General features: G+C 45.7%; 1 protein-coding gene across 1 annotated transcript in view; it reads right to left on the bottom strand.

Moving 5' to 3' along the window:
- MDGA1 (MAM domain containing glycosylphosphatidylinositol anchor 1) overlaps window positions 1–24,067 on the bottom strand; it is a 147,376-nt gene that overhangs the window by 47,720 nt on the left and 75,589 nt on the right. The window contains exons 9-10 of the mRNA XM_013943794.2: window positions 6,685–6,954; window positions 2,712–2,863 (exon numbers count right to left, since the gene is read on the bottom strand). Of these exons, the coding sequence (XP_013799248.2) occupies window positions 2,712–2,863; window positions 6,685–6,954 (422 nt within the window). The remainder of the gene's footprint in view (window positions 1–2,711; window positions 2,864–6,684; window positions 6,955–24,067) is intronic.

Raw genomic sequence — 24,067 nt, 5'->3', positions numbered from 1 at the left:
TTAATTCTAGTGCTGCTGCAACTGGTATGTCTGCTGTGCCAGCCAGCCTGCACAGCAGTGCTGGGAACCATCAACTCCTTTGGAAATGCACCTGCCTGTCTTGCTGGGAGCCCCCATGCATCTCTCAGGAAACCAGATTCTCCCAGATTGGTTGCAATCCCCACAGGAATGCCCAAACAGTCCTCTGAAGCTGTTGAACAGGAAGAGATGGAAGAGCCACAGCACCAGCCAATTAATAAGCAGCACTTTTACTCTCATCCAGTCCCATTTTCAGCAACTGGAGCAAGGAAATTTAATTCGAGGGTTCCCAGGTGCCTTGCAAAGCATCCTGCTACTTAGGGATCTTCATATTACATATGCCAAGAACTCTTCAAGTAAACTGGGAGAGTGAAACGAAACCCAGCAAAGCACTTCACAACCAGTGGCATGCCAGCTGGCTATCCATTCGATTCCAGCTCAGCAAGAGTTAATCCCCCCTCACCACTGAAGTTGGGCAGAAGTCTCCCAGGGTTGGAGGAGGTGGTGGGCTGAGCAGCTGGCTAAGCTTTCATCAGCCTGATGCTGGCAGTAAATCAGTCGTGAGTGGCCCTGTGTAAGGCACATTTTATCTGAGGAGGCTATCCCACTTCAATCCTAGGAGGATTTTTGTGCCACCATAGCGAGTGCCTGGGAGCCAGTGTATCCAGTGAGGGGGGTTCACAGACAAACAGTAGCTCTTCATTCAGTCAGACAAATCTCCTTTCTTAAGAGCTCTTCAGTTAACAACACTTTTAAGCTTTTGAGCTTTTCACGCCTATATTCAGTAATGTCACTATGTTCTGCACTCTGACGCCTGAGCAGCAGGACACAAAGCTTAGCCCAAACACCCTGGCATGGAGGGGAAGGTGCGACAAAGCAGGAAAGCCTGTAGGACAGGGGAGAGGGTGGCAGAGCAGGGAAAAGCATGAAAGGTCTGGAGCTCTCTCATGGCTATTTGGAGCACAAGTGAGACATCTCGGGGAAAACACCAGGACAGCAGAGCAGGGGCACATGGACAGCTCTGGGAATGAGCAGGCTGGAGACAAGAAGGGGATGTGATCCTCCGGGGTCAGGGAGGAAGGACATGAAAAGGGCTCTGTGAAACCCCAGTATGGCACATGGAGGTGGAGACCTACCCATGAGATGCAGCTGACTTTGTAGGAGGAGAACCAGGAGGCAATACTGTGTAAGCCTTTTCCAGGTTGCTCCCTACTTGTGCTTGACTTAAGTGGGAAACAAAACTTCTCTGCTTCCTCTTCTCTCTGCCATCCCTTATTCAGACTCACCCACCACAATGGCACCCATAGCTTTTTCTAAGACCCTGCCTATACATGAGACTGGGTTACAGCAGGGCCACGGTACAACATTTCTCCAAAACAAGCCACCCAATAATCAATAATATGCAGCAATGCCAAAAAAGAAACATCAACAGCAGTATCTGATGGGGTGTGAACAAAATCAGAGGGTTAAACTCTCACAGCACTCAGCCTCCTTTAGGTCACAACTTGAAGCAGAAATGTGATTTTTCCTTCTCTTAATCCCTTTCACTAGGAGCTCAATGAGAATCAGATACAAGATTACTTATAAGCACTGTGCAGAAGGAAAAAAATTCAACATCACTGGAGAAGGATAAAAATCACAAATTAGTTTGTTGAGTTGCAGTGCCAATAACAGTGAAACTCAGCTAACAGGGAAGTGGTACTGTGACAAACTGTCTTCATTATTAGAGGCTCCCCTGTGTCCTGAATTATTATTAAGCACTGACAACGTGCTCTACGCTGTACGAGTTACAAACAAAGACTATCCCACCCCAGAGAGCTCACAGTCAAACAGAGACATAAAATTAAAGCCTACTGTGCAGACCTAGAGGAGAGAGACACGCTTAGATCTTTTTAAATTATTTTGTTTTCTATCTACAGTAAACAAGCTTTTCCTTGCAAAATGCATGGGCTTCCAAGTGATCACCGAACGGCAGGAACCACTAATTTTAAGTTTCTCCCCTTTTACAAGACGTTGGAAGGATGTAGGCACTTTGCTGAGCCTGGATGAAAGTATCCTGTGAGGTTAATGTGTTCTTTAAAAATCAAACTCCTTTTCCTAACCTTTTCCAATAAGTGATGCCTTTAGATTTCCATCAGTTCTTTCCCCCCCCCCAGTATGATTTCTCTTCAGATTCAGAAAACCTTCAAACCCACTTCTCTTCCTGTGTAGAGGTTATACAACTCCAGTAGCTTCATTATTGCGATGGCACAAAAGACCTTCTGCAACACAAACAGCCAATGACTTTTCCCTGTAGTTTCCGCCTGAGAGCTCTTTAGCTTATTCCCTTTATTTCATATGAGTGAGGAGGCAGGTATTCTACTTGCCTGAATCCTTGGCCTGTAAAATCTCTAACATCTACTAAAGACAGTGGGGTTGTAAACCCCATTCAGAACACAGAGCATGAACGGTCCAATAGGAGGCAGCAGGGCTTTGAAAGCTCTTGATCGTACTCAACATCAGACTTAAAAATGAACGTTGAGCTGCATAATCAGCCTGCCTCTCCCACTCAGTAGGGAAGGTGCAAGGTCATCAGGGCCTGGCTGTTTCACTAACTTCAGCTCTTCACTGGCAAGCAGACACGGATGTAACAGCCTGCCAAGAGGTCCTCTTCCCAAGGACATGCACTGAGACTCCAGAAGAGCAAACCTTACCTGCCTGACTTCCAGGCGGTACTTGAGGATAGGATCCACTGCATCAGGCTCCTTCTGTGTCCACTGCAAGACGTAGGAGTAATTCTTGGATTGCTTCTGGCTCAAGGTGGGGTTGGGAGTGTCATAGTAAAACTCTGGGCTGTAAGCTTTTGCTGGAGAGAGGGGAAAAAAAAAAGAGGGAGGAAAGTAAAAGGGTGCGATGGAAGGAGAATATAAACTACAAGGAAATGTGGTGAAAGTAGTACAGCTCTGCTCCCCTAACTCATCAGCTCACTTTTGACATAACAAGCAATTACTATTCTAGCTGGTGTTGCACTGGGTACCACACTGACATGCTAAAACTGTTCATGCCATCATTTTCTGTGAATCACTACTGTTTTCACAGGCTAACCTACTGGGAGGGTTAACAACCCTGCAATGCCAGTGGGGCATGACTGACACCAGAAAAGGTGGAAACAGCTTCAGTTCTCCAGCTGGAACCAGCTCTAATCTTTCCTCTCTCACCTTTGTATTTTAGATTAAGGTAATGGCCTTAAACTGGCATTTTTCCTGTTTCATCTGCTGCTTTACAGAGTCTCCTGCTAACAGTCCCTGAGGAAAGATCATTTGGCCAGTAGGTCATAAGAAAAATGTTATTTATCACACAGGGACCATGGCATTAAAAAGAAGACCTTGCTCCTTCTGCATCTTCCCTGCCTTGGCAACGCAGTGCTCCAGCCTCTTTGTAGCATGACAGTCGACTCTTCAGCAAAGGGGATGCTGACCTCAGCCAGGGTAAAAACAACAGGGGCTTTTGCACAGGTGAAGATGGCTTTTCTAAACCAGCACTTCCCCTTAAAAAAAGAGGGCAGCAGCAGGAAGGGAAGCACAGAAGAGATGATGTACTAGAGAGAAATAGGATGGTTGAGAGGACGAGGGATTTCCTATGCTTTCCCCAGCTGCTGCTGACCTGAACCCTGAACAAACGGGGCTCAGAGGCTACTGCCATACAGCCTGCAGACCACTGGACTAACGCATGGTGCGTGCCCTTGGCCAAAGGTGGGCGTCTCTGGTACCAAACTGGATGAGCACTGTCACAAGGTGGCATGAGATACAGCCCAGAGGGGCAGCAGGCATGGCTGGACCGTGGCTTTTCATGCTGGAAGGAGAGCAAGTTTAGGCCTGTACTAAGAAGTGCTACAGGCTCAAGTAGTCTCCTTTCCCATTATATGCGAAAATTGTCCCAAAACACCACTATGTCCAAGCAGATGAACTTTGGCTTAGGTGTTGCACACAGCTCCTCAGAGCAAGACAGAATTAATTCAAGGTCTTACCTGTAACTATCTCTGACCTGTTGTCGCGAAAGGAGTGATGAAGTAATTTTGTATGAAATTACTTTCTTTTCTCCCTGTGCACTTTGGTTTCTGGCAGGTCCTGGGCAAGGCAGGAACTAGGCCTCAACCAAAACACTCCCTTCTGAGTTCAGGTCCTGCCAGGACCCGCATGGACGAGAAACATGTCTGGACAGGGTGGGTTGCTGGAGAGTGGAACAGACATAAATACCATTGCCCTGATCAGTCCTCTGCACACGCTTCTACCTTTCCACTTGAATCATGGGCCCTGCCATTCTATGTGGTTATAATTAGGCTTGAAAGGATTCAATGTTTATTTTTTATGAACTCAGATGGATAATATTGATGTTTATTTCCAAGTCCTTTTTTTCTTATTATTTTTATCGACTTAAATTTTTGCACAAGCAAGAAGTTCAGAACCACCTCAGAGACTAATTGCTGCTTATTCAACTTGTATTGACTGTGGAAGTCAAGCTTCATAATGGATTCAGAAATAAAATCAGAACTGATGATGATCGTCATCTTGCATAATATTAATTACTTATTAATTGACTCTAAGATAGAAACGGAAGCTTAAAAAAAAAAGCCTTGTGATAGAAATGCAGCACATATACTTCTGGAACTTCCTTTCTGAAAAGTTTTGCTGTTGGTGGAAAGTTTTCTCTTGCTTTCAACTGATGGGAAAAGCTAAAGGAGATGCAGTCAATCTTTCAGGGCTTGTCTGTGCTTGTAGCTAGTGAGAGGGCAGGTCATGACCAGTATGGGTGACCCTGACAACCTGCTCAAGGAGCACAAGTTGGATGTCTCACCATCCTTCCAAAATAACACAAGCTAATCTCCCATCTGCAGAAGAAACTAATCCCATCACACAGACTTATCCATTCTGGGCAGGTTTATGTACTCTGTTACCTGTACATCTGAACACCTCACAGTCACTAATGAACCACTGCCTCCCTGTTAAATAGGAAGGTTAATGGTCCATGTTTCACAGAAAAGAAACAGAAAAAAAGGGACTAAGCTATTCCCCCTGGTCATACAGGAAGGCGGCAGCAGACCAGGGAATTAAAACTCCAGCATTCCTGAGTCCAAGTGTAGCAGCCTAAGCACTGGATTATTTCTCAAGTTGCTGTACAAATTCAGAGGTCTAATTTATTTGTAGCTGTCCAGGACATAGGCTGAGATGTTTGGAAGTGAAAAGCCAGCATCCAGTATCAATGCCTTGGAAGCGGAGAAGGGATGCAGCAAAACAAATGCTCGCTGCATTCCTGATGAGTGCTCTCTAGGGATAAACATTGCTTTCTGTTGCAGGGATCTTACCTCATGGGGCACATCATGGCACATCAGATAGCATTATACATTCGTCACCCGTTCCAGCAAGAAATCCAGGTCCTGGGAGCACTCCCAAGCTTGCTAGGGACAAAGTTTGAGGTGGTAGCTCACAGTGGGGTATGCTTTGTCCTAATTTAGCTAGTGATATGAGAGTTGCAAGCACAGGAAGACAGAACAAAAAAGGCCAAAGCTCTGAAGCAAAATCCACTGCCAGACAAATACTAGGAGATCTCAAGGGGTGACAGCAAGATCTTGAGAACGGACCAAACAGAGTTACAGCACACACTAAACCACAGAGTAAGAGCAGAGAAAGTTCTGGTACATGAGCTTTTTCAAACCTCAGGAAAGATCTGCTTCAAAATCTGGTCTCTTTTATATTACCTTTTCTTATTTGCTCAGCCCTATCTTGAAATGTATTATAAACTGGCCCTGGACTGAAAACCCAGTATTTTGGCTGAATTTACTGCTTATCAAGGCAACTTCCTCTGAGAGCTTGTCTAGAAATCGGTGCCCAAGTCAATTCTGGGGTCATGGGAAAAACAGATTTAATGATCAGCTGAAGTGACTAGGTCAGATGTGTGGTTTTAGATGCTATAACTCTGCCATCCCTTCTAGCAGTTGCTGAAGAGAAGTCCCGTTATGGTGCTTGCTGGATTCACAGAAAATTCAGCAGTAAAATCACTGAGTATCAGTGTCCACTCTCATCTCATTTTTGTCCTAGCAGATATCATGATACAAAGACAGTCTGGAGACATAGGGAAGAAAGAGGAATACATGATCCTGTTTTTTTTTTTTAAAAAGGGGAAATCATATGTCTTTGGAGCCTGCTGGGTGGATGTAGAGTCTTTCACTCCCACTTGGTCAATACTTGACTGCACTGTGTTGGCCACGCCTGAAAGCCAATGGCAGCTTTAAGTCCCACATTTTTCAAGCAAGTGTTCAAACATTGCTAAAATGTACCAGCGGCTGGCCCTACTGCTCCAGGTCCATTCTAGACTTGAAAGACTGCCTGAGTGATGGAGACAGATCTCTGCTTTGGCCTACAGAAAATCATCCCTTCTGAACACAACAGAGGAGGCAGTGATGGTGGGTGAGTTTGCTTGTACTGGCTTCAGTTTACTGGGAGCAACCTTCCCATCTCCATGACTCTGTCTAACAAACCCCAGGACCCCCAAGCCTTTAAGGTCATCGTGAGGAAGCCAGCTGCAAACAGAACAAGAAGCAGCACACACTGGATGAGCACATCCCAATCCGTCCTGCACATCTCAGGGGTAATTATCCCATCTCCCACCAATGTGTACTCTGTGACTTACCAGACACTTGGAAGAGGCAGGTGGAGACTCCCACATCATTGGAAATGCTGCACTCATAGCTACCACTGGTCTCCCGGCTCACACTGTCCACCTTCAGCTCAGAGTAGTCCTGCTGTTCTGTCAGGGGCTGGGCCAGAAGCGTCCCGTTGAAGCGCCAGATGGAGGTGGCCACCTTCATGGGGCTCCCTTTGAGCATGGTGCAGCGCAGGGTGACGCTGCGCCCCACACCCTGGCGCACGTCCTGGAATGCTGGCTCCACCACAGGGGGGACTGGAGACCAAACAAGAGCAACAGACAGGGATGCCATCAGGGAACAGCCATCTCATTCAGCACAGTCACCATGATAGCACGTCTGAGGACAGAGGCACCTATTATGTCCAAGAGGATATTTATTTTCAGTGGGAGCCAGATTTTGCCAAACTAAAAGCAGGAACAGCCATCTGACATCCCCTTCTGTCTGGGCTGGAGTCACATACCACCTGCCTCCTGTCTACTAGGTAGAGATGGCCTTCAGCAAGTACTCATCCTACACTGAAACACTGCTTGGAGGAGCTACCAAGCTGCTCTTTATGTATAAAATGTACAGCTCTCATGGGTAAGCACCATGGCTTGGATTTGATCCTCAGATCCTAATCAGAATAACCATAGTCCTCACTCCTCAAATCCAGCATGAGCTGCATTCCCCAAGTGGGCAAGTATGGTTCCCAAGCACTGATGTTCTTCTTTTAACTTCCAATGTGGTTAAAAAACAGAGGCACCACGTTAGACAGAGTGATACGCACTGTCTGCCCTCACAGAGCTCAGGGCCTCTCCCAAATACAGCAATCCAGGAGTCTACAAAACATGAGACACTGGCTATAAGGACCCTAGGTCCTATTCTTATCTCTGCCAACAATTCCCTGACCTTGGGAGGTGAATTATTTCTGTTTACCTTCTTGCCCATAACATGAGAATAATGATATGTGGCCACCTCCTTGGCAAAGGGAGCCTACTGAGATTTGTTTTTTCGCACTTGTAAAACTTTATGGCAACCTCATGATCTGGGCATGGTTGAGCCAGATCAAGGGGAAAGCTAAATGGGGGCCCACCCCTTATTTAATGCAATGGCAGAGAACTTCAAACTCCACAGCCATTTGATGGACATGTTTCACTTGCATTAAATTCTTAATTAAAACATTTAGTATGAGGATAACCAGAAGCTCTCTTTCTAAAATGAGAAAGGCTGCCTGAACACAAACTAGCTGTTAGCCTGAATGGGAAAGAGGTAGAGGAACAGTTTTACAGCAGCTCCAGTACAATCATGACTCACCTTCTCTGGGTTCAGAGCACCTGCTCTCCTACAGACAAATTCTGTGCACTACAGATCTATAGAGCACCTATCTCCTCTAAAGGTCCACAGAGTTGCCACAGCACAACCAGACCTGAAAACCCTGCAACAGGCAGCATCTGCTGTGCCACAGACACAGCTGCACCAAGAAATGTAGGTTACACAGCATCCTTGCTGCCGTGAACACAGCCGTGTCTGGAGGGCTCCAACACACTAGTCTCTGCCCCCCATAGCTTGACCCAAGCAGGGCACACTTAGAGACTCCTTCATCTTTACCATAGCCACCCTTCCGCTGCGTAGTGTCCTCTCTCCTACAGACACAGTCAAAACCACAGGTTTAGAGCATACAAGCATCCCCTCCACCCAGCAGCCCCTGATGACAGTGACTGATTGTTTTTCAGGTACCCATTCTCAAATCTCAACCTCTGGGCCCTTTATTGCATTTAAATAGATTAAAACTAGTCCTTGTCTGAGCTCACATTGCCGTGATGAGTGGCATGGTCAGCTCATTACAGATGGCTTTGCTAGCAATGTGTCTCAGCAGGTGCTCCAAGTACTGACTTGCCTTTGACTTGCACATCTCCCACCTCACAGTGAGAATAATGTGAGAAGTTGTTTGATTAGACCTAGTGCCATGAACGTGTCATCTCCATCCCTAGCTGTTATCCCATTTCTTGGGTCACATCTGCTCCTTAATTGAAGCTGGTAGGGTCTCACAGTCTAATCAAGGCCTGCTGGTGAGGTGGGGAAAAAAAATAAGAGAGAGAGAGAGAGAAAAAGGGGAGAGAAAAAAGAAAGGAAAGCTTCAAAAATGGCACAGCTACTCCAGATGTACTCCAAGCAATCCACCTCATACAAGGTGGAGAGAGGGGTGGGAGTGCAGCTTTGCTCACTCCACGGAGGAGCACCCTTGCATGGAGCTGGGACAGAGGAAGATGAAAGGACTGAAAGAGGATGAAGTGCATTGTCCCCCCATCAAGCACATAACCTGTGTCTCACTGGAGGAACGTCCGAGGACAAAAAAAAGGTGACAGAGGAGCGGGGCTGGGACCATCCAGATGCTTCTTTAGGACGCAGAAACAGCAAGGCAGCCAAGGATGCAGAAAATATTTAATCTTCTTCAGCTGGGAAATGGGATTTACTTGCTTTGCACAGGGACAGGCTCTGGGCCTATGTTATCACCTTGTGAAGAGAATGTCTGACAGTACCTATGCAGTAAAAATTGATTACATTTTCTCCTCTCTACTCCGGCACTAGGAAACGCCCAACAAGCCTTAAACCTGCAGATAGTTGTGGAGCCCCTGGGTTTTCTGGAGAGAGAGCAGAAACAGGTCATCTGATCAGTGCAAAGGATGCAGCACTATGGCAAGGGGCAGCTGCTGCTGAAGTCTGCCAATGGATATGAAGAAAAAGAGAGGTCAACAGCAACTACAGAGCCAGACATCAGTTCTGCCCTCTAGTGCCTGCTGGGGAGCCCACACTTCTTCAGGTAGATTATATATATAAAAAAAAGAAAGACCAAAAGTGCGAATGCAGGCACTCAGACTGCAAATCCTAACAGATAACAACACAGCCTTTTCTCATTACAGCCACAGCTTAAATGCAAAAGAAAGCTCGTTTGAATGAGCCAGTCATCTGACTCCCCAGAACTGGGAACTGTGTAACTCTGGTATAGTTTGAGATGGGAACCGTCTTGGAGGAGAGTAATGCACCGCCCTCTTCACTCCTTTGGTAGGTTGCTCAATCTCCTTTTAGGTCTCCTGTGAACTCCAGCATATATAGCAGAGGTGCTCTGTTAAACAGCTGCCACATTCCAGGCAACAGGTTGCCACGCTTCAAGAGGGCGTAAAAATCCTCTGCGTACGCAGGGCTCTGGGATCCCCTGGCAGCAAACGCAGAATACAAATATAGACAATTACTGTTTTCCCTCAGTGCACAGCTTAACTCCAGAAGAGCTAGCGCAGCAGGAAGAACCATGAAAGGGGTGAGGGCGGCAGCACATCACTGTTCTAGGAGCAAGGCTCCTCTGGCAACCTTTTTAAGGTGCTGCTGCTGTGAAACACAAGGCAGGGCAGCCTGCCTTCGCAGCAGAATTATTGTGCGACAGGAGAAAACATAATCACTCACCTCCTCATTAGGAGCAAATCAAACCAGCCAAACACAAGCAACTTTCACCGGCAAGCCAGGCACCCTAAAGCAAAGCCAGGCTGCAGGCAGCTCCCTTGCCGTGAGCCAGAGCAGATGCTCTGCACTGAAGGGGCTGCTACGCTAGCACGGTGCTCACGATGATGAAGGGCAAAAGCAAGGGAAGCATAACAGAGAAGCGTCAAGTGTCAGGGGTGTTGGTCTCTGCCCCCGACAACCTCTCATCTTCTTGGTTTTGCTGGAGATAACTAGGACTGAAACGCATTGTTCTGTCAGGTGAGTGAGAAATGCACTGGCTGTTGGGCTGTGGCCAAGTCTGTAAATATTTGTTTTAAAAGTCTGTTTTTATTTTAGCCCTAGGGAAGGGAGGAATGTTCTTCCTCACAAGAGCCAAAGTGCTTACTGGAGAGACCATAGTCTCCTTGGACTGTTACCATGCAGTCCCACTCTGGCACAGCTCAGGGAGGGGTATTCAGTGATCCCTGCAAATGCTGTCTGATCTCTGCAGATTCCCATCAAGTTTAAAAGCCTCCAGAAGGTATCCACCGGTGTCAGGGATGCTTCCTCCAACCAGGATAAAGTTAGAACATCCCAGCATGGCAGTGATGCACTGTGGAAAGTTTTCTTCTTGTGGGTAAAAACAAAAAGGCTTTTTTTTATTATTATTATTAAGGGGGGGATGTGTCTGACTTGACGTATCACTCCTATTGCAACTCCTACCCATTGTCTGGGAAGCTGACTTGTCCTTTGGGTCCAGGAAGAAAAATGGTGATGTTGCCACGAGGCTGCTGCAGCTGGTATGGATGAAAGGCAAAAAAAGGCTCATATCTGAATGGATTGATGCACAGAAATCAGACAAGCTTTTTTTTTTTTTTTTTTTTTTTAAACACAAATCAGTATGTGCAGAACAGGGAAACACAGAGTGAGAAGACCTGTCTTTAAGAGCTCAGGCAAAAAAGTCAAAAATCCTAGACACCATGGTACAATGCTACTATGCATGACACATATGCAAGCTCCGCTTTGCCACTGTAGCCTGAGGACCGCGAATAGCATATCCTGGTCAATTCCCAAATGCCGACTTGTTTGGAAAGGGCTGTCAGAGCTGAGGAGCTCACTCATGACTCACAGGCAAGCCGCATTGCACAGCCAGTCTGTGCAGCCTGCCATGGGCTGCTGCACTCCTGTTTCCATACAGAGATTCACCTCCTGCAACACTTCCCCTACTGCCAAGGGCACCAAAGCAATGTCCAGGCCAGAGCTGCTACAGATGGCTTGAACCCTGGAGCCAACAAAATGCCTGGGCCTCACACTCTGCCCTCACCCAGGAGGTCCCAGTTCACCCTGTCACGTTTTCCCTGCCCCATCCGTCCCTGCTCAGTGGGCACCCTGCAGAGGGCTGCACAGGGACTGGGAGGCTCTGGGGCAGCTCGGTGGGCTGTCAGGGAGGGAAGGTGTCATCAATTCTTTTCTTCTCAGAAAAACAGAGGCACAGGCAGAAAGATGGCCTGCCCAAGGTTATGCAAACCAGCGGCATCAGACAGAAGCTGCACGGGAGTCCTGTATCCTGATCCACACTTCAGACCTTAGCCCGAGCTTCCTCCCCTGTGACAAACACCCTCCACTCTAGTCATTCATTTACATCGTTATTTAAAATTAGGAAATGCATCACATAACCCAAGCGATGAAAACAGCAAGTGTCACTAAATTAGAAAGCAAGTTTATCTTCAGCAGCTCCCAGCCCACACTGCTGTAGAACTCCTTCCTTGCTTAGCCACCTTTACAGCACTGGTGGGACTCCTGCTTGTAGTCTCTTCCTTAAACCACGTGCGCGAGCTGGTAATTGACCATTCACTTACTGGATTAACACTGCAAAGGGGACAGAAAATCTGGTAAGAAAGACGGCCCTTCCTGGTTCGTTACCACTATTAGGTGTGTTTTGTTACCAAAAATGGCTAAAGAAACCAGACAGTAATTTCTCCTTCTGGAAAGGAAATCAGTGCAGGCTGCTGTCAGGGCCTTATAAGACATACCCAACCCATCCAGCATCCATTTAAATTCTGAGGGGCATCATCCTGCAGTCATACCGAGCCCCACCTTCCCTAAAGAACCAAAGTGGTGTCGGCAGAGGATGCTTTCATTCTCCAGCCATTGCCACCTGGTCCCATAATCTGGGGTGCTGAAGACATCACAGCCATCAAGATGCTGCACCCTCAAGCTCACAGCAGGAATAAAATGGTGTCAGCTCCAGGAGAGAACTTAGCTCCCCATTCGAGCTAAAAGCTCTTTTATCATCACAAGGCTGGGAAATCACAGCTGAGCAATTCCATTCCCCTCCAGTAGCACCCACAATCCACACTCCAAAAATGCACATCAGGCACCAGCCAAAGCAGGTTTCCCTGTGGAAGCAAACATCCAACCAATATTTACAAGCCCAGTCTCATCTGCTTGTTTCTGAGAGATGATATAATCAAGTAGTTAGAAGAGGGACATGGAAAAAGGCTGGTTCAACCAATCTCAGCTACAACCCAGAATCGCTTTCTTTCATCTATGCCTTCTGCCTTTGTACTTCAGTCTCCCCATGTATAAAGAGACAAAACATTTATATCTGCTAAGTGCTTGAAAAACAAGTTGCAAGTATTGTTATTTCTAATAAAATGTACTCAAATTTGTTTTCTGCTAGACAAGTGGGAGGAGGGACTGAAGAAGCAGGGCTCAGAGCAAAGAAGGCTTAGCTCTGTGCTAGTTGACTGCTTTTTAAAAGAAGAGCAAATGAAATATATGCACTACCAGCTTTTCTGCTTTCCTCTCCTCTGAACTTCCAAGCCAATTAGCTCAGCCAGTCTTCACCTTGCTTTAATAAAGAGACTCTTGCTTAAGAATTTCCCCTTCTGCGTAACAAGCTGTAGTGATTAATATGTGAGACCCCAGCACACTTTACAAGGTGCTTTGAAAAAAGTCCATCCTGGGTGGGAATTTCCAGACCTTTTTCCTCACAGAGATGCCTCCTCAAAAAAAAAAAAAACTGGCCCAGACATGCTGGAACTCCACTCAGACTCACCACCCAATTAGTTCACGCTAACAAGACACTACAAAGGCAAGTATTCCCCTGCAGTATAATGCCACCTCATTCCCATGCCTCACATACCTTCAAGTGCCTGGTTTCAAAACAGTATGCTCCCCTAATTGAAAAATATGAGTGGGAAAAGATGGTGTGTGTACAGAAGACACATACACATTTGTATGTGAAATGCGTGCTGATAATCCTCCTCCCCTCACCCACACATCACCCAATCAGGTAAGTTATGCACAAGAGAAGTAAAGAGGGTAAGAGAGTGGGCATGCCTAGTTCAGAGCTAATGCCTTCAATTACTGCCAGGTCAACGGCATAACCCAAATCCAGATTTTACCACAGGCTTGCAGGAAAATACTGCCTCTAACTCACAGCCAGTTTTCCTAGTCACAGCCCAGCGAAGCAGGATAATACCTAAGACAGATGTGGGATTCTCCTACTGACCCACATTACCCACAAGAGGGACATCCTCCCATCCCTAGTGGTGGCAGACCACCAACACTCAGCTCAGTTCTGCCGGTGTCTTTTAGAAGACAGCAAGATGTAGACTCATACACATACACCCATTTTTACATACTTCTGTTTAACATAATAGGCTGGCAGTGTCATGCCACTCCCAGTAGCATATAAATAGTTTAGATCTAAACATTCACTAACAGTCAGTCAACGATCTTCTTTCCCCCAAAGCATCCCATATGCACTAACTTTTGGCAGGGAACCAGTTATCTTACTACTTGATAATTCATAGGAAAGCTACTTAACTGGGTAGTTCTGGGAATAAAGCAACTCAATGTCAGTGCAAACTGAGGGAAAAAGAAAAAAAAGAGCCAAATGAGATTCTTCTCCCAAAATGGAGAATCCACATCTCTCCTCCTACTTCAGGGCTTACCACTTGTTTTTCATACCATCTAACCTGACTCTTGTGCTGCAGCTTAAACCTACTTCAAGTGCTTCTGTATCTGGTGGGTTTTGTCCTACTGATGAACTCTGTCCTACCCCAGCAGCCCCCAATGTCAATACTAGAAAGTGGGAAAACTTGGCCCTGTTTTCCTCTTCCTAAACTCGACAAGATGATGTTGGCTTTTTTTTTTTTCTTCACATTTCCCTTTTCTTTTCCTCCTCTGATCTTCAGGTGGCAGGAGTACAGCCTTAGTTCATATACAGATTTTATCTTCTCCAGGCAGAAATACTACCCCTGAGTTTTAAATGCCAGAGGAATCACAAACAAACAATGGGGGAAGGAGAAAAGTAAAAAAAGAAATCTGAATGTACAGCTCTGTGTGAATCTCTTTGTGTGCCTGGCAGAGACAGTCAGGGCATAAGGGCCTATAACAGGGCAGAGAGCAACAGGTACCATTTGCAACCTATGAGCAGAAAGAGAACTGCTTGGCCTATTGCAGCAGGAAGCATTCCCTGTTCTTCTACCTATGGTGTAAAGAAAGAAAGATGGAAGGAAAACAGCCAGTCTGCAGTGTTCATAGTCCTAGGATGGCCCTCTGTATTCCTGAGCAGGATTTGGAACAGCTGAGAAAGGACTGATCATCTCCCCATGCTTGACAATGAACCTGGAGCCAGCTGGAACAGGACTTTAAGGCCCAAATTTATCCCATCTAGCTTCAGGCTCTTCTCTGAGGCACCCAAATTAGGAACATCACTTCCTGCCAAAGCTAACAGAGTGAGAGGGACATCTCCAGAGGAGGATGCAGACAGTTTGGCATTACCTTCCATTTGGCATTACCTTCCTCCATCCACTGCCTGTAGAGGCAACCTAAAGTGACCCCAGCCCTCACACCTCTGCTAGCTGGGTTGAATCTAGGCTAAAGTAAATGTCTGTGGGACACCTGCACAGACGGGACCAGCACCACTCCTCCTTACGAACCTCTACTTTCAGCACCTTGTTTAATGAATTCGTCAGTAAGCTGAGACACAACACACATCTGAAACTTGGGCAGCATGTCCTACTGTTGGACAGAAGCCATCTCCTGCATTTGAGCTGCTTCCTGCCACAATGGAGCTACCCTGGGAAAGAAAACAGACACCAGCCAGCATGTTCCCCACAACAAATCTAGCGATAAATCTTTGGACTTCAGACAGCATCCAATTAGTGCCACTGCTAGGGCTCACATCCAGAATATGCAGTTGCCTATGAGGAATCAACTGAGTTTCCCCTCATCTCCCACGGAGGATCTCACCCATACCCCAGAAGAGCTACCAGGTAGAGGTGACTGTTGATTCCAAGATGCAATCTGATAGCAGCAGGTTCCTGTTCCATCACCAGCCTGAGCAATTCAATCGCCTCCATATGTTTGGATCTTCTTAATAAAAGAACTGAAAGTTAGGAGCAGAGAGGCTGCAGGGTAAAGCGCCTCTGAGAGTAACAATCCTGTCAAAAGGGAGAAGAGTCCCTGCTTTAGAAATGCAATGATTGTCAGAGCTACGGGTGGTCGGAGCCTTCTGCTCACAGCTGGCTAGAGCATTACCTCACCTTCTGTTTGCTGTTTGAAAGCTAAATTGGGAGCACTAGATGATCCCTCCACAGCTGCTTTCAATACAGGCAGGCAAAGCTAGAGGCAACATAGCCAGACACAGAAATGTTGATTAAAAATCAGACCTGCTTTAATGCAAAGTTGGGGTCAGAGCTAGAAGTGGGAGAGATCCAAGGCAGAAAGAGCCTGGTAGGGGAAGGAGGGCAGTCTGAGGCCATTAAAATAACCAAATATTAACCAGCACTCCTTAATATATTTGAGTTCTTTGCCTATACTCTTAAGCAAAAAGGACACATGGAGTAAAGCTAGGCTGGGAAGAGTTAATGCAATGGTTCTCCACTTATCTACAGAGTGGAAAGAGGACAAGCTTCCCAAGCAAACCTGACACTTCCTTCAACTCTCCTTAAGGCCTAGTAGGGATTTTGGACCAAGGAGGAAGCTGTGGCACTATCAGTGAGGCTCCCCAAAAAAGAAGTCAACAGATGGAGTGTTTGTCAGAAGTCAGCAAGGGGTGTTTGCCCTGCAGAGGTCTTCCTGCTAGAAATGGAGCAAGATGCTCATCAAATATTAGCCAACTCCCACACGCTCCTCAGATGGAAAGAATTCAGCATAGCGCAACACCCTGTTCTCCATCACTTTCTCTATCTGCTGTTTCAGAGTTCTGCTACCAATTGTTTAATACCTTGCTCTACTAACTGTCATCATTACCCCATTTTTCCACCCTTCACCCTTGATTGATGTTGATTCATCTGAGGAAGATAACGACAATGAAAATGTAACCATTCAGAGAGAGGCTGAAAAAATGCTCACACTGAAAGATTTATGTCAGACATTCAGTCTCATAGATGAAACAGCTGAGGTCAACAGATACCGAAGCAATTTTTCCCATATGAACTAATGTAACAAGGGGGCTGGTGCATGCAGGAACTTAAGAAATGTACATAATTTAAACACACAGACTCAGTAGATATGGCATAGAGAATGGAGGCAGGAACATATTTAACCATAAGCATTTTTGCTGTCTCTTTCTGGGTGGTTACCTTTTCAACACCGTCACCATCATCTTCAGATGACTCAAGATAGTTCAATCAATCAAGGGCCAAGGATGGAAAAATGGAGTTACGTTCAGGTGGTCAGTCTAACAGATGAAACAGCTGAGGTCTTTCAGAATGGTGACCTGCTCCAAAATGCCACCTGCCAAATAGCCACCATCTCTTCCGTCTGACAGTCCTGCCCTCTCTCTCCATCCTTCACATCATTGTCTGTGTGAATTTAACTGTGTGAATTCAAGTCCCTGCATGCAACTGCTCCTCAATTAGTTAATTATTATGAAAAAACTTGCTTTACCTGTCATAACAATCATCATACTTTTCATGAACACATCTTCAGCGGACAGTTAGGTACAACTGTATTAAATCAAAGGAGAATCATTTTCCTGTACCTCATTCCCAAAATTGCTGACCATCTAGATCATTATGGAGACAATTTTCTGAATCTAGGTTGGGATAACACCAATGGCAGGATGATGAAAGATTCTAGGCCCCAACGAGGCCCCAGCCATAAACAGATTAAGAGAAATGGGTTGTAAGCCGTTTCTTCTTACATTTTAGGTGAATTTCTCAACTGTTTCAATAATTAAGCTTCATAGCTTTCACATACTCAGACTGATATACTCATACTTAACCTCATGCCTTTAACAGCAAGGTACACCAAGCTTTGGAGAGGTTACGTGACTCACACTGTTAGACTCTATTGCACACAGAACACAAAACTAGGTGTAACAAGTTAATACAAAGGTTCTTTACTTACTCATATAATAGGAAGAGAGGAAGCTTCCCATACAGACCAGCCTCTCTCTCAAACAGTGCCAAAAGGCACTGGTAAGATCTGGACCAGTCAGTATCCAGGGGAGCTGTCTGCCAGTTCCCTGGTCAAACCAATGGTCTTAGTTCTCCCGACCCTCAGCAGGAGTCAGTGTCACTGGTGAGAGGACTCTCTCCTGCACTGAAAACCCAGTGTGTTGCTGCTCTGTTGCTGCTCAAACACCATGTTTCCACAGTGCAGCACAACAACCTCACTGCTGAAGCACATTCACAGCCCTGCAGCTCTCATCTTTCACTGCATTTAGGAAGAGCGCTGTCAGCTGTAGGTGTAGGCTCACAGAAATCCCTCTCCAGGGTTCAGCATCTCCTCTGCAGCAGAGGGCACAGGAAAGAGGCCGACAACAGAACTGGCAGACACTCAAGGACAGCAGCTTGTTCTCTCAACCTCCCCATCTGGCCATTAGCTCTGTCCCATCTTTGCTGGACTTGGACCAGGAGAGGGAAATTTATTAACAAGCCTCCTCACTGGATAAATCTGCTCCAACATTTGATTTTCCAGGCTGCTTCCGTGGCTGAACTCAAACTGGGCCAGCATCAAAGGAATCATTTGGAGGAGCAGAGTCCACTCAATGCAGGCACATGCCTATCTCACACAGCTACTTTTTCATGTTGAATGAAGAGGACTTAGCTTACAGCGAAGACAATCTGCAGGACAACCAGGAGCAGTACATGCTTCCTTTCTTCTCTTGATGGCCTCAGGTCGGAATGGATTTTGGTCCAACATTTTGGCCTGAAATCAATTCTATAAAGTTTCCATTATTCTTATTCCTGACTCTTCTGGGACACAAAACATAAGGCCATTACCTCCACCAATCTCATCCATTGCATCAAGCTCTGAAACTGGATGCAGGCCTGAGACAGTCAATAGCAGTTTTCAGCCTGAGGGGTTGCTGCAGCAGACACTAATGTGGCATCCTGCTTCTTCCAGTCTCTCTGTGATAGATGAGAACACCTCACATAATAAGAAATACCCCAGGTAAAGAGGACTTTTAAAATAAATTTTAACAATGTTTGCTGAGCCATCCCGTGGCGGTGGGCAGAGGCGGGGATACAAATCTTTCTGCAGCTCTGGAAAGGACCCACATGGACTCGAATTGGGGAATATCTGTGGCTAATTCCACAGCTAAATCTGTGTCTAAAGTCAGAGCAGAAGGGAAGACAGGCATATCTACAGTCTGCTTGTGAGACTCTAGCTGGAATGGTGTACTCTGAGCTGAACCTGTCATTGCAAGAATGGCAGAGTGACAGATTAACAACAGATCAGAAAATCTCAAAAATGATGCAGGAAGTAGGAAAAGATAAGGAAAGCTTCAACTAGCTAGGCCCTTGAGGGGAGGGATGTGATAGCATCCTGCAAATACCGAAGGAGATGCAATTATTCAGTATCTTCCCCACTTTTGTCTCCTATGGAAGTACAAATACGAACAAATGGGGTCAATGTAAGCAGAGGAGACCACAGGCCAAGTAACAAGAAACCTTTATAGTCTTCACTGATTTCAGAAAAAGATCTCATGGAGGATGGATATGAGATGCAACTTTACAAAATAAAAAAATGAATGATGATTAATATAGTTTTATGGGTCCTTGGCAAACAAACTGCCTTTGAGAAGGCAACAGAAAAGTAACTATCTTGTTAGAACATCTCAGGCATTGGAAAGATCCTGGCTTGTTTCCACATGGCAGACTAATTGAAGATGTAATACTATTCAAGTGGAGCCTAAGTTAAACAGATTAAAAAGGCATTAACTTCAAGAGTTCAAAAAGAAATTTTAAATGGGTGCATATGCCACTGAGATCTTACAAGTGAGAGAGAAGATCTTCCCTAGGAAGACCTCTCTACTGAGGTCCCATATGAACCTCTTAATACTATTTGACATCTTCATCAAGTTCAAAGATCCAGCCAGCAAGCTGGCATAGCTAAGGCATGCTAATTTGATAGTCACCGGTTTAGGCCGTGTAGCCAGCATCACTCATAACTGCCTTTGGTGTCTCAATGACCTTACATTCATTTGTAGTTGGGGTGACTGGGCACAGACTTTGGCATGACTCCGGGATGTGGCTTGTGCTTTGCTTCCTTCCCTCCTGCACAAAGGCAGTTTTTTAACATTCAATAACTGAGAACCACCATCCTTAAGTGCCTATGTCAGGGTAAGATATTAGTATTTGTAGAGGACACACAAAGTATGCAACAGTAAATAACAATCTGGATAGGTACATCACACAGGACAACCTAGTTTGCTTGACAGAATGGGTTTATGGTGTCAGCAATCAATTTGCATAATTCAAGGATCTGGAAGGAAAAACAGTGAGGAAAGATTGAATCATACTTGTCAGAAAAGAGATAACGACTCCAAGAAGAACCTGAGTGAATAAAACTAAGTGAACATCAGCTTTCAGCTTAATTCTTTAGTCCAAAGATGTCCAAATCCTTGATGATTAAATAAAGGATAACTAATGCACATCTCACAATAGGTGTTTACCTCTGCATATAACATCAGTGAAATAATTTTTGAAAATCTATTCAATACAGATGGCCACACTGCCAGAATGATGGTGAAAAAACTCAGAAGAGGGCTGTAAAAATGATGCAAGGCCTGGAAAACATGCCTTGCAGTGAATGGCTATAGAGACTCCATCTAGACCATATACCAAAAAAAGGCTAAGAGATTACTTGTTCCTGGTATTTCAGGCTACATAAGGAAGAGACTGCTGACAACAAATAGCTCTTTATGTGAGAAGACAAAAGCACAAACAGAGCTTGTAGCTGGAAACTGAAATGAGACAAACTTAGATTAACTCATGACAATTGAACCATGAGAGTAAAAAAAGCACTGGAACAACTTACTGAGGGACACTGTGAATTCTCTGTTACCTCACTCTGTGAGTAGATGTTGCACCAAAATGCACAAATAATCCAAATGTAGCTCCACAAAGATAAATTTACCTTGTTCCTCATCTGTATTAGTGAGAGAGACTATGCTTGGCACATAAATAACTCTCCTTTCTAGACAGATGGCACAAAATGGTTACAAAGAGAGTCAAAGAGTTTTTGCTTTCTCACAATGATCAGGAAGCTAGACTTCCACCCCACACTTGAGTCACAAGAGCATTTTTTGATGGGGCTTTGGAACACGTAAGCTTCTCCAAATGGATTTCCAAAAAAATCCCATCTTTCCTCCTCCCTTCAAAACCTGTAAGTAGGCTTATTTGCATCTTTTCATTTACATGTGCGAGCTGGTTCCTAGAAAGCTGATCGAAATGAAAACTTGCCCCTTTCCACACATAAACTTGGACTTTTGCATGTGCAAACAGCTGCAAGGCAAATATCTAGGGTGCCTCATTACAGGCAGCCCAAGGGGGATGAGGGGGAAGAAAAAAAGAAACTGCCACCATCTTCTCATCTCTTCAGACCCTTTGTGCTCTTTCCAGCAGATCACCTTACATGGAGTGCAGCTCCCTTCCCCTCGTACCCTCAAGCCTCAATCCCCCATTTTAGAGCATAACAAGATCTTAGCTAAAGGGCCTGTATTACACATATGCTATGAAGTGCTAAGAAAATCCCAGCAGGGCTGTCACTGTTAAGCCCGTCTATATTGCATTAAATTGTTATTAGCTACTGCATTCTAGCTAATGATTAGGACAGTAAAATATCTCTTTGCAGTCAGCACTCGGTAAGGAAACTCTCTATTCAGTGCAAATGTCACTTTTATTTATTGTTCTCTTGACTTCAGTCTCAGTCATTGTTTGGAAACCCTGTTAGTTTTGGCACTGCAGCCAACTTCTCCCATCAAACACTCAGCTAAGTTGGGCCCAGAGTTGCAGCACATTTGCAATGTGTGAGATTTACAGCACTCATTTCATCACATCTGAGAGCAGGTCACAACAGATCAAGAGCCTATAAAGGGCTGCCTAGAATGGCCTTCAATTGCCATGTTTTCTTTAGCCAGCAGGGAATTATCCCAGATGCTTCTTTCCTACAAGCATGGAGTAATTTTCAGTCTCTTCTACACCCCATTCTTCCCCTAGCAGCTTGGCAAACAAGAAAACAGGCTCAGAAGTCAGCTTCCTTCCAGTCAACAGTAACGAAAAATTTCCATGGTTTCCTGCAATCACACATGACCCTAGAAACAATGACTCCAAAATCATACGAAAATGCAACAGGTCTGCATGCAAATAGGAAATTTAGCCATGTCTGTCAATTCCTAGGACCAATGAAGGTTTTGCAGGTTTCTCACTAGGTGCATAAAAGAAAGCTGTTTGTTTTTTTCCTCAGTCCTGGAGACCAATTAAATCCAAATCAGAAGCAAGAGCTGAGATAAGCTGGGAGTATGTGCACACACACATTTGTTTGTGTTTGTAACAGAGGCGCAAAGAGGAATGGAAATCAGAGGCCACACGAAGTGAAATTGGGTGAGATACGTGGTGCAAATGCAATCTCTGTGCGTGCAGAAAACATTGTCTCCTGGCTCCGAAGGAAAAGCAATTTCTTTCTCAGAGATTGCCCAACTGGAAAAGTAGAAACCAGTAACTGAACAGAATCCTCCTACAGAAAGTTCCAAAAAGCCCCTATGCTCTCCTAAAAACTGAGCTTTCAGCCGTCCAGTACAGGGTCCCAGCACAGAGTTGGCAGCAGGAAGACCTGCTAAGCTGCCAAAGAAGCCTGAGGACCACTGGAATTTAATTCACATGCAAAAGATTTCCCTATGGGACTGAATGTAATTGGTGCCGTTTCAGAGCTCTGGGTCAGGACGGTCACAGCTAATTAAATTTCAGAAATCCCCCTGGGATGCTCAGCTTCCTATTAGGGCTTCTGTTCACACTGGGAGTGTCTCAGAGGGTCTTTCCTTGAGCAATCCCCCTCCTCAGGAGTGGCACTGCTATTCTGCACATTGCCTCTAGGCACCCGCAGAAGTCCTCCAGCAGGGCTGAAGGAAACATTCTGCTCCAGTGCTGGGACACAGGGAGAGGTGGGGGATAGCAAGGGAGCTCTGCTCCTGCATGCTCTCATAGGTGTTGTGTACCACAGTTCATGGCCTGAAAATTACGGCACAAAAGTGAAGCCACAGGCATAATGTCACGGCTCCACATAGCTTCTATCAGGGTGAAAACCCAGGGAGGGACAGAGCCTCAGCTCCCCCAGCACACACCCTGAGTAAGGACTGCTGTTCTGTGCTCCCCCACAAGTGTGGACAGCTGTTCCCACCTCTCTGCGCCTGATGCTCTTCTACAGAGGTTGAGAGTTAGTATGAGAAAATGACCTTTTTCCCCCCCACTCTGTCTCCTCCCGGGTCCTCCAGTGAGTCCTGGACTATGGCATCTCTCTCCCCTTAACTGTGTACTCAGCACACTGCTTTTCCAGTCCCCAAGAGGCAGAATTTCACAGGGACAGAGCATTCCCTTTATCCTATGATCCCAGTCCTAAACTATCTAAAATACAAGAGCTGAGAGCAGCCTTCTAACTCCCTTTATCCACCACTTCCCTCACCACCTATCTCCTGATGCCAGTTGTACATCTCAGCTGTCAGTACAGCACAGGCCTTTCCAAATCTGTCAGCAGCAGCTCTGGTTTGCTTGACCATATATACAAACTTTCCCATCCTCCCAGCTCCCCAATCTAGGACCCCAAACTCAAGGCCTTTCTCTTTCAAATATACCTGCTTCACCCAACCTATACCAGCAGCTACCATGTTCTCCTCTCCCTACCACATTCCCTGTAAACTTGGATCCCAGTCCTATCCACCACCACCTACAGCAGAGCATATTCCACTGCCCCGCACTTCAGGACGCATGGCCTTTTCTCTGCCTTGGCCCAATTCCCACATCCTGAATTAGATCCACAGGCCTTGATATCTATGGGTGCTGGGCAGCTTAAGAGAGAAAGCTTGGGAACTGCTACTGTGCAAAACAAACTACTGTTGATCAGGTGGCTGGGGGTAAGTGCCTGGCAGAAGTACTTTTGCCACTGTTTAGAGAGGAACCTGAGTTAGACCTCCATGCAAACAGAAGCAGAACCAGTACAACCTCTCCCTCCAGCCAGACTGCTTCAATGTAGTATGGTACCACCATGCTTTGATGTAGATGATACCATCAGCTGTACCTGTATCACAGTTTGCAAATCTTTGATACAGGTGGTTTCAACTATAGCCTAAACTCAGACAATAACCATAGGCCTCAAAAAGCAGTGGTTTCTTCAGAATAAGCACCAGAGAAGTACAGGGGAGGACTGACAGTACTTGGGTCACAGGACACTCCTGTGGCTTATGGATGGGTATACATTTGGACCGGACCTGGACACTCGCATCTTCGAAGGAGGCCCAACACAAAGTGTTTGAGAGGATTCTGGAGTTGTTTTATCCTGATAAGTTGATGTATAGAGCTAGGTCCTAAGGGCAAAATAGCTGCCAGGGCAGGAAGATCTTAAAATGAGTGTTTGAATTAGAACAGCACTAGGTGTGGTGTTCAGCCCCAAGAG

Source organism: Apteryx mantelli, chromosome 3 (genome assembly GCF_036417845.1).
Source record: "Apteryx mantelli isolate bAptMan1 chromosome 3, bAptMan1.hap1, whole genome shotgun sequence".
NCBI lineage: Eukaryota > Metazoa > Chordata > Aves > Apterygiformes > Apterygidae > Apteryx > Apteryx mantelli.
This window is presented reverse-complemented; position numbering and strand designations above follow the sequence as displayed.